This window comes from Protomyctophum bolini, assembly GCF_963924005.1.
Source record: "Protomyctophum bolini genome assembly, chromosome: 1".
NCBI lineage: Eukaryota > Metazoa > Chordata > Actinopteri > Myctophiformes > Myctophidae > Protomyctophum > Protomyctophum bolini.
In genome coordinates, this window is record NC_137862.1 from 37,964,963 (window position 1) to 37,976,711 (window position 11,749).

General features: G+C 41.9%; 1 protein-coding gene across 2 annotated transcripts in view; it reads left to right on the forward strand.

Moving 5' to 3' along the window:
- Positions 1-280: 280 nt before the first annotated feature.
- Positions 281-11,749, forward strand: part of LOC308312327 (FERM domain-containing protein 5-like) — a 101,707-nt gene continuing 90,238 nt past the window's right edge. For both annotated transcript variants that reach the window (XM_080758929.1, XM_080758928.1), the window contains exon 1: positions 281-654. In XM_080758929.1, the coding sequence (XP_080615055.1) occupies positions 553-654 (102 nt within the window). In that variant the 5' untranslated portion in view covers positions 281-552. The remainder of the gene's footprint in view (positions 655-11,749) is intronic.

Consider the following 11,749-nt stretch of genomic DNA (forward strand, 5'->3'; position numbering starts at 1 on the left):
ACGTACAGACTCCACAGCTATTCACATTAAACTCCCAGTCTGCACAACCCCTCACTCATTATTACGACTTTAATAGACACCCACAGCCTGGCTACCAATTAACCAATCGCAGCACGACCGACAGTCCCTCGGGGCTATGGGATCCAAACATGCAGCAACGGCAGCAACGGAATCTCACGGTTCCTGCTCCCCATTGGCGGGTGGACGCGTCAGTCGAGCTATGCGCCCCGCCCAGCAGCACCAGCGGCAGGCGGCTCGGTCAGGGTCCCTGAAGGTAATGTTGGCGATAATTGAACATGCAGGTCCACCACAACACACTCATCAGCATCATCTTGTAAGGCAGCATCGCCACATTTCACGGCACACTGTTTACTGGTAAAACGATGCACTCCTCCAGCATTCTGCTGTCCCCGCTGCTGCTGCTGCTGCTGTCACTGCCGCTACACAGGTGTTACCGGACCGCATCAGAACAGCCAGGACGTCGGTAGACCTCGCAGAACTTATTTTTTTCTCCTCCTTGATGTTGTTGTGTTCTTGTGGTCCTGTGCGAAGATGCTGAGCCGGTTGATGTCTGGCAGCATCAGGAGCCTGGACAGAGAGTGCGACTGCACGGTGAGACTGCTAGACGACTCGGAGTACACCTGTACCATCCAGGTTAGTGCTTATTTAGATGTTTATGCTCCGTGGCGCGAGGGTGTCGTTTAAGAAAAAAGGACAAGAAAATCTACAAAATAACATACGCATTTGTTTCTACTTTCTAGATCAGTAGGCTAATTATTTTGGAAATAGACACCCTTTAGGCTAGGGAGTAGGCTATACATTATTATGATCACCTGTTTTCAATAATGTTCTAAACTCGTCCGGTCTCCGTCTCAGCGTGAATGAGACGGGTTTTTTCCCTCATCATTCCTCCACTGGTCTTTTGGGTGATGTTCCGGCGTGTTTGATGTTTTGATGCAGGGATCATTACATTAGTCAGATTCATCATATTCCCTTTGAGGAAATCACATGAGAATGGATGTGGCTGTGAAGCTGTTACACCTGCATTGCGTAGCAATGTGGTCAATGACGAATATTTCTGATCACAATGACATCATAGGCCAATCATAGCAGCTTGCTTACATGTTCATTGTACTAATGTAAATGACAAATTGGTAACCGCTGATGTAGCCTAGACAGCATACAATAATTACTATATCAAAACATTGACATATTATTTTGGATTCCTGTACATAAAAGTCTCTGGATGCACACTGAGAGCCACATCATTCAAAATGTGTCCAAGTCTGTGCATCAGTAGATGTAGTGTTAACTGAGGATGAGCAATATGACAACAAAACGTGCTTCTGCATTTTAAAGGGTTCACTATTTGAAATTTAAAGTTTGTTTGTTAGTTTTTTTTAATATGTGCCAGCATGCCTGTGCAAAGCTCTATTGCTTCCACACTGTTCTAATCACAGACCTGAGCAAAAACCTATCTATCTACACCTGAGGTTTCCAGAGCTTGGTGACCTGCTGAATCACTAACAGCATTACGCACAGTCGCACACATGTATTAAGCATTGAGTAGAGCTTCAGAAGTTATTATTTGGTCAATTAGATGTCTTAAGCCTGATTTATACTCATAATTACTGAGCTTGTAGCTCATCAGTTATTTTTGGCGTGGGGCATGGCATTAGATTAGATGTCTTTATTATCCACAAGGGATTAAAAAAAAAATCGGGTTCAATGCATACATTCAAGACAAGACAGCTCATTCAGGCGCGTGTGTGCGTCCATGCATATTCATAGGGGGGCATTGGCAAGCAATTTCATTTCCCTAATGGCAGAGGGGGATGAAACTGGCACTGCTCTTTGCCTTCTTGAATTTAGAGGCACCATATCTCTTACCCGAGGGCAGGACCTGCTTGTGTTCCAAGTAGCTCAGTCGGTAGCAGTCAGTCGGTCGCCTTTGGACCACAAGGTTCTGGGTTCGATCTGGGCATCGGCATGTCATCATATGAGTAGCACGCTTAGAGTATATAAGGTAGCACGGCTTAAGACATGCAGGAATTACTGGGAGCAGATGGTGCGCTCCACTTTAACAATCAATCTTGAAGGACCATATTGCAGTGCTCCCCAAACATTGGGTGGGGACCCATTTTGGGGTCTGGAACACAAACTCACGTCACCCCTACTTACTTACTTATGACGTATTGGGCATATTGTCATTGCTGTGTGTTGTACTGTATGGCCTTAGTGTCATTGGACATATCAGTTGCCGTGTTGTATGGTGTCGCTAGTGGGATTGGACATAATTGGCATTGCTTGACTCAGTCAGTCAGATCAGTCAGTCAGATCAGTCAGATCAGTCAGTCCATTAGCTGCTCAGTCATTGATTGTCTCACTTCTCAACCACTTGCTTCCTATTTCTCTCTGTTCAGAATCCTTTGTCTTCCTGTCTCGTTATATTGACATGTGTGATGGAGACTGGAGAGACATGACCAGACTAGAGATGTATAGAGAGAGCGGTGTGTTACTGTGGCTTACTGTGGCTCAGCTTATGTTATTATATTACAACCCGGCCAATAGATTTTTTTAGATATTATATGGATTTAAAAAAATCTCAATCCGATGCGTGCAGCCGCGCACGCGCACACACACACACACACAGCGCACACAGCGCACACGCACACCTGCATTCATTTATGTGTGTACTGTGTGCGCAAGTCTGTGTCTTTCATGTTCTTCCGTGTGAGTGCCATCCAACCACCCTGGTTGTTTGAGTTGCGTTGTGAGACTCATTCTTCACAAGGCGTTCTCTGGCTGTGCATTAGAACTGGCAACACAAAGCACATCACCATCTGCTTAGTTCTAACATCTGACAGCAAAGGAGAAGGAAGCCATTAAAAGGCACACTATCAACTTTAAGTGTCAGTTCTCTGGGGACAGATGAAAATGCTTTCCCTTTGAGACCAACAATTGGTGTTTTTGTTTCTTAATAGGTGTCACAGGTAATGATTCTACAGTCAAATTAATTGTGATATACTGACGTGACGACCAGTAAGATGCCCTGAGGGCGAGTCAAGCGACCCAGACTGCCGGGCGAGTGCTGCCGCTTTGGCATGGGCGGTCAGATCAACATAATGGGGTGAATTCTGTACTGGCCATATATGGAGTGTGTCTGTAGTGTACAGGGTTTGATGAGGTCAGTTTAACCACAGTATACCGCTAATCAAATTAGCATACAGACACTGAAACATATCTTTATTACGTCACCATTGAGAGCCAGTTATACCAGTTATACCCTGGCATTGGTACATATCTTCATCACGTCATATGCTGCTACGGGACATACCGGTACGCATCAAACGACCCAAGTAACCACAGTATACCGCTAATCAACTTACACATTACATATACTGTACATATATACCGTACATAGAGGCATTTCCTTTAATCGACCCGACACCGAAACATATCTTTTATTACGTCACCATTGAGAGCCAGTTATACACTGGCAAAGATACATATCTTCATTACGTCATACACAGCCATGGCATGCACATAAAACGACCTTAATTGGTAAGCCTATCATTGACATTCGTAAGGAAAGATGCATATACCAGGAATGTCCCCATGAAGACTGCAATGACAAGATTGTTGACCTTGGAAATGACCGAGTTCAAATATAGACTCAATATAGCAGACTTTCGTAGCGAGAAATTGGTGTCATGCTCCCAGGAAATAGTTGAAGTCCTCCTGGCACAACAGTATTTGCACGCTCTGCTTGCGCCCTACTAGTTATAGATTTTTTCCACTCCCACATAGGTTTCTTTTTAAGATTTCTTTTTGGGCTTTTATGCATTTATTGATAGGACAGTAGACTGACAGGAAAAGGGGACAGAGATGAGGAGTAACACACAGCAAAGGTCATCGGGATTCGAACCTGCGACCGGCTGGTCAGGCTTTGCAGCTTTAGGGTGCCCAGACCACCACGCCGGCAGCCCAGGCCCACTCCCACATAGTCAATACCCAAATGTGGGTTTGATGACACCGTACATGCAGCTATTAGCTTAAACACTGAAGGGCAGTTAAGTCATCTCCAGGGACACTACTGGAGCGTGACAGGATTGTATTCATGCCATCATTGAATGTTAACCACATAAATTAGAAGGATGAATGTTGTGAGTGAGCTTGTAGATGCATGGGCTTATTGGGCTATATTCAGCGAAGATATTGGAGCGAAAAACTGTGGGACTCAACGAAGGTGGATTTAAGCCCTATACACTGCTATATGGTGATTAGTGAAAATAGCAGATCTACATCTTACATTGTGTCATGTGTTGTGAGCTTATAGATTTGCTGATTTTGCCGGGTTTTTTACATTTTCACCTACTGTATATAATGACATGCCCAAAATAGTGGCAGCTGGTTGAAAGTGGTTACGCGGCTCGTGCCCAGCGAATAAGAGGAAAGGGCTGTTCTTTTTTAACAGTTCACCTTGGAGACGTGGCCCAGAATGCTGTCTCCTCGTGGGGCTGGACAGGGGTCATGCATATCATTTAGCTCCATTAGCCGTGCTGCTTGGGATGCTAGCTCCGTTTTTCCGGAGGAAAGATGAATAACATTCACGCCTACAGTACCACCCCTAATGGTAGAATTAATTTGTGGGTACAATTTAAATGTTTTCCAATGACAACTAGAATATATTTTCTCATGAATAATTGACTGTGCATAATTAACTGCTCAAATTTATTTCTGAATAAGCAGGTATATTTAAACCATAAAACAATAACAAAATACATTGCGATCTTTCTACTATTTCTAAAGAATCTCAGTTTGATACTCGTGACCTCCAGGCGTGTGTGTGTGTGTGTGTGTGTGTTGAATGTAATACACAATGTGTACGCTGGGAACTTCATCTTCTTAGGGCTAATTTCCTTCTTGATCACCACAATGGATCTTCTGTTCTCTGCGTCTTCCTTGGCCACTCCAGCGACCTGCATAACGTCCTTCATGCGACCTTCACAGGTCACATGAAGGACCTTCACAGGATGACATTTGTCAACCAGGGGAAAAAAACATTACTAGTACTTGTAATGTATAATTGTGATGTATATAGTCTTTATTACTGTGAGGCCATGTTGACGATACAGTTTCTATTCTGTTCTGTTCTATTGACATGATAAAGAATATATAGATTAAATGGAATGACTGTTTGAGGCATTCCGTTTGGTTGACAGTCAGGCCCTGGAGGACCTTGTGATGTATAACATTGACCAACACAGTACCGGTACAGTGCATAATATGAATGAGGATGTTCATTAAACCATTAAACCATATACTGTAGTTGGCCGGAGTCCCCCAGGGCTCTATACTAGGCACCCTCCTGTTTTTGCTCTACACAGAGTATTTCCACCCCCAGAATAGAGACACTAGGGTTCAAATAAGTGCAATGACCTACACTGGACTTCTTGCATGAGCTGTAAGATGTAGACATCATACGTACATAAGAAACTATTTTGCTCATCATGTGGGGACTGGGGAACCAGCAGATGTAAATCGTTTTGCATGTATTTGATTAATTATATCAGTTAAACAATTACGTTACATTATCTTTTTATTTTGTCTATTTATTTATTTAGATTAGAAAGTGGGGCTATTTCTGTGTGGAGTTTTCATGTTCTCCCCGTGTCCCCTAGGGTAGGTACCCTCACAAAAACATGCAGTAATCCTGGTCTCTAAACTGCCTCCCCCTGGCCAGCCGGGGCGCCTGATGGAGGGGAAAGGAACTGGTTGGAATAACGTGTTCCTTCCACGCGCTACGTCCAACCAGGGAAACTCCCCCTGTCAGGTGTAAAGGAGCAACTTGGACACTCAGGCATGAAGGAAGCATGAGTTAAGTCCGTTGCTCTCCCCAGGTTGGCGGAGGGTGTGTAGAGCCCAGGATCACAGTAGATGATTGGCACAGGGGTGAAAAATGGGTTACAAAATCGTGGGATAAAAAATATATTAGAAAAAAAAAGAAAGTGGGGCTATTTGCTAAACATATATTTAAATGGTATATGTTTCTTGTGGGCCTCTTTTTTTATTTCATTCTGTGTACAGCGCTGCAGGGTAGCCTATATATAGCCTACGATTTGTGAATCCTCTGGTTTATGCGGCTATTGCACATATAAAAATAAACCTCCTTTCTTACAGAACACAAGATTTGTATTTTTAATGGGTCACACAGCAGACATTCGTCCATTGAATCGTCAATTGTACACAGTGCATTTTATCACTGATGAATAATTAATTAAATAATGAGTTTTGATAAACGATTATGATTAGTTATTTTTTTGCTCATTAACATGGTGCAAAGGTTCGCCTTGCATTAAAATTCCCAGCATGAGCACCAACAGGATATAGATCAGAGAATGGATGCAAGGTGAGTGATGATGGAATGCCTCTCACAGTGACTGAGTGCTTCATTCATCTGGCACAGAGCGTCATCCTCTCTGTAGCACACTAATGAAATTAGACCCTTCAGTACGAGACAGTTGGTAGCAGCTTCATGTGGTTTGTATTGTGAACGCATTATTGAAATTATTTACTAAAATTGGAAGGGGGTTGGAAACGGAAAACGGGTACAGTGTTTATTGCATAACCAGTGAGTTGGGCCATGCATTCATTCATAACTGAGTAGTATACAACAACTTGTGGTGTGCATATGGATGCATGTGCAACAGTGTTGAGTTTGACAGCAAATTTAGATTTTAGTTTTTTTTTAGGCTGGAATGTTTTTGTCTAGTTTTAGTCAACTAAATATCATACGATTTTAGTCGATTAAATCTACAGTTGATTTAGTCCACTAAAATGTATTTTGGCAGGCCTTGATGCCGTTGTAATGACTGATTTTACACTTGCTGAAAATAACAGATCTACAAGCTTGTAGATCTGTTATTTTCAGCATGCAACCATGTGTAAAATTACTTATACTGGATCTCTTGTCCACTAGTCCCTTTCTAACATTTTAGTCTAGTTTTTATTTGTTGACTAAATTGTCAATATATTTAGTCTTATAGTTTTAGTCATCATAGCTTAGTTTTAATTTGGTTTCCATTTAGTTTTCGTCAGTGAAAAAAGGTAGTCGACGAAATCAACACTGATGCAACCTGACTGACTGTGGAAAGAAACGCTTGCTGAGACGGCTGGTGTGTGATTAGATGCTCTGCTAGCTACGTCCTTAATACGCATTAATCATTAAACATTACTTTGAGAACCACTGGTCTGGATGGTTAGTAGTATTTGTCCAGACTGTTAACACTTATGTTACAACGAGATGGACATAACTATGCATTATGCCTAGCCTCATGTCTCCCAACCACAGGGAGTTCTTTAAGACCTTAAAGGACCACTTCACCACTTTTCATCATGAAAAAACTACTCTTTCTGTGTCTCATAGGAGGGCTGTGGGCAGTTCAGAAACCGTCTTCCAGTGACAACATAGATAGGGAATACAAGTTAATAGAAACTGCAGGCTTTCTAGTCCTGAAAAGTTGCAATGCGAAAATGGAAGCCATCGTTCTCACGATAATGAAAATCTAAAAATGTTTGTAAAAAAATCTTAAAAAAAGATCTGCATAATGATGATGTCACTGGAAGACGGTTTCTGAACTGCCCACAGCCCTCCTATGAGACACAGACTGAGTGCCATTTTATCATGATTATTAGTGAGGACCTATTATATGAAGATAGGTTGAAAAGTGGTGAAGTGGTCCTTTAACAACTAGATTTATTTCCAGCTGCTTAAGGCTTAATATAGAATAAAAGTGGGATGTACTCTAGGCACATGGCCCATCAGCATTACTGTAAGCTACTGTAAGTGCCTTCCTGATTTTGAAGGCACACTCCAAACTAACATGTTAATCCATAATGTCAAAATAATGTGTTAATCCATAATGAGCAGAAGTGGTGAGATAAATCCTCAAGGCTTTGGTGGGCTATCAGATTAAGGCACGTGTTTGCCGGTCATGACTCATGAATAGACCGTAATATCTATGATGTGGCAATGACTCAAATGAGCTCCTTGCATTGTTTATTTGATTCAACACAACCAGTTGACCTGAGATTATAGTTGTCAAAGTGGCTTCCTTTTATTTATTTCTCTTATTCTGTAATATTTAACTGAAAAAGTTTACAATTCTTCCAGCATCTGAACCCAAATTCTTCGCATCACATCTGACATAAAATCCCAATACAAATTAAAGGAGCCTTTTAATGCTATGGAATTGAGTTCAGACATGAGACTATTGGATATTAATTTCAATCACACTAACCTTAAAGTCTTGTAGAGATGCTATGAGCACACAAAGTGTGTGAGTAGAAAAACAAGAGAAGGATATAAGGCCCTAGCTGCTCTGTCGTCGGCAAATCAAATGGATCACAATTTGATCTACTCCTCTCTGCCTAGAAGCAAAGACTTGAAGCAGGAAAGAAAGACCATGCTGGTCAGATCACAAACTGCTGTTCAACACCACAGTGTAGCATGCTTTGTGGGAAACCGTGTCCAAAAACAGCTTACTCATTCTGGGATGAACGTTCAAAGAAAATAGCTAATGTACGGCTTGTACATTAACATAACGAACATTAACATAACGCGTTGTTGTGAACTTATAGATTGGCTATTTTCAGCAAAGAGATTTGGTGTAGAGTGAATCAAAGGAGCGGACCAATTATAGAGACTTGTGGGACCCCAGTAATTAATCATTGCTGAAAATATGAAATATTTTACACTGCTGTGTTAAAAAATAATAAATCCTTTCTGCTTTACGAGCCATTCAGAATGTCATCCCATTTCAATGCTGATTGAGCTGCTCATGAATGAGGCTAACAGAATTGTAGTTTAAGCCTCGCCAGAGCATGTTAGAACTCAACTGAAGTTGAAGGTCAATCTACATGTCGAGTATGATCATCACACTGTTGACTACAATAAATTGACTGGGTGCCATGTTGCTACAGTATCAGCTCTAGCATGTGTCCAGAAGACACAATGAGCAGTAAATTAGAGCAGTAGTAAGTTCTCAAGCGTTTTTGTGCCGAAAACGTTGTCACATAAAGACCGTGTGTGGGACCTCTTTTCTCTCAGATTTAGTTAACTTGCATTTGCAGAATAATGATTCAAATTATTGAAATGTACAAGAATGGGAATTGTAGTCCAGGAAGGAAGTGAGCCCAGTGTCGATGACACTCAATGCTAAAATCTAAAAATCTAAATTGTTCTAAATCTTCTAAATGTCATTAACATATATATTTTTGCCTTTCCCTTTAAAGCATAATGCAATTTTGAAAATCTTGCCTTTATATAAACTAGGTTGTCAATAGTATTGTCACATATAACTGGCGATAACTGAAATAGGGCCCTAATCTCCCTTACAATTTGTTAGTGGGGGCAATGAAGAATGTGTGAATAATGAAATTGTGTACCAGGGACCCTTGGGTGTCAAAGCCGTCAAAGCCACATTGGTGACTGCGCTGTACAGTATATGATGCCTGGATCACATGCTGTACAGTGACAGCAGCGATGGTCTTGGTAGAGAGGTAGAATTGCATATTTACTGGGGTTAGTGATCAGTGCGTGTGTGTCTACTGTACTGTATACTATACTCAACTATGTTGTACTGTAGTGCAAACGTTTTAATGTCACGGACCCCCATAAGCGACGTTAAACGTTCATTTAGTTGTGGTGTATGCTGCAGCAGTACTACAAAGCTGCAATGGGACAGTCTTCCAGCTGGCTTTGGCAGCAGAACGATAGTGATGTCATTGAGATACCATCGCAGCACTATTAAGTAGTGGAGGTTCCTGCTGCATAAGCCCCTCCCGCTAACTCCTCTTTCTCTATCCTGTCTCGGCTTGTAGCTCAAGTCCACAGAATCATTGCTTTGCTTCTAAACTTTCTCTTAATCACTCACTCGCTGTATCACACATGCACGAGCGCACGCACGAACACACACACACACACACACACACACACACACACACACACACACACACACACACACACACACACACACACACACACACAACAGCAGTACTGCAGTTCAGCAGATTATCAAGCTTGCCCTGAGAGAACCTGACACCAGCAGCAACTATACAGTATGACACTGCTGCCCAGTCACTGGAGACCGCCCACTGGCAGCTATGGGCATTAACCGTTTGAATCCCCTAAGGCTATATATAGACAGGGGTCTATATATGCATAGTCCACACACTCACAATCAGTAAATTATGAACAACATACAGTAACAGCACCTGTATCATTGTTTGTGGCTCATTGCCAGAGTTTATTTGCACCACAAAAGAAGGCCTTGGTTACTTTCACACATACTCTGTGTTTGCCTGGCATCTGTGTTGTTCCAGACAGCTCTTTTTTACGGCACTGGGTGCAGACAGCCCTTTCTTTTTCTTTTTGCTTGAGCAACCCATCATCATTTAAAAAAAGCACATAATCTACGTATCTTTGTAGTGATATTCTATAGGATACTCTGTGTTTATTGTCTGCCAAGCCGTGTGAGAGACTATGTATTCGCCCCTGTCCGTCGGTCTGTCCGGCATGTACTGCATCACCATTGGCCCGAGGCCACAAAATAAACCTCTGTCCTAAATATTTCACCAGGTGAGATCACTCTTACAGATTTTGTCCAAACATCACTCAAATCGGTACACCTTATCTCTATAGGCAATAGGCATGTGATCAAGACGGATCTGTCCAATTTTTCATATTTCACCCTAATTGGCTTCCAAAGTTAGCAGGAGTTTTGAACAAAGTGCCTCAAATCATGAACACAACAATGCTGGCTCGCCATACCGCTCTGTCAGAAAATGCTGGATGTACTGAAACGAGGCGTTTGGAGTGAGTGCTCCAGCATGGCAGACAGGTTTTTGTAGACACAGCCGCTAGCAGTGGTTCTCAAACCTTTACATGTCGAAGACCCCAAAACATTTATTTGGCCACGGACCCCCCATCTGCCAATGTTTTGTGCCAGGGACCCCCAGAATTGAAGAATTGTGTTAAAAAAGTTCCAAACATTTTCGAGAGCCGCTGTTTTTGAAAATGATTGTGATGCTACATTAACTACTTTTGAACTGTGCATTGGGATCACATAGAGTTTAGCTTTGTCAGAGAAATTAAAAACACAATCCAACGTTGCAGATTTTATGCATCTTCATTGCATGTAGGGTGGAAGAGATTAGATTATAGTTCTACGTACTTTAGTTAGTGATTTAGTTCTTGACTTGTTTTTATTGACTATTGACTGGTTTAAATTTTATTGTTGTTAAAGCACTGTGAAAGGTTCTCTATAAATAAACTTTACTTACTTACTTCATGTAGGGGGAAGTTATTAGCCTGGTTAATAAACCAGACTAATATCGCACTTCAATGTGAAACATGGAAGCTGAGGCACGGTCTGTTTGAGAGGCTGCTGGGGTATACAGTACAGTACATTACACTGTACGCACCCAGAGCTGGCAAGGGCGGAGATTCTGGTGACTGTGTCTGCGGCTGTGTACTTTATTGTGATTTGGGCACAGAACTAGATCTCAATATGAATTTGTATATTCTGTTCAGGTGTGTGTCATTAGGCATTGACATACTATAGTCCACGTGTGTATTTTTGTATGTTCTTGTATGTGTGGACAGCAGGCATGTGGCACCTCCCATTTTTGGTAGAAATGGATAGATGGATAGATACATTGATTGTTCTATCGATTGATGGACAAA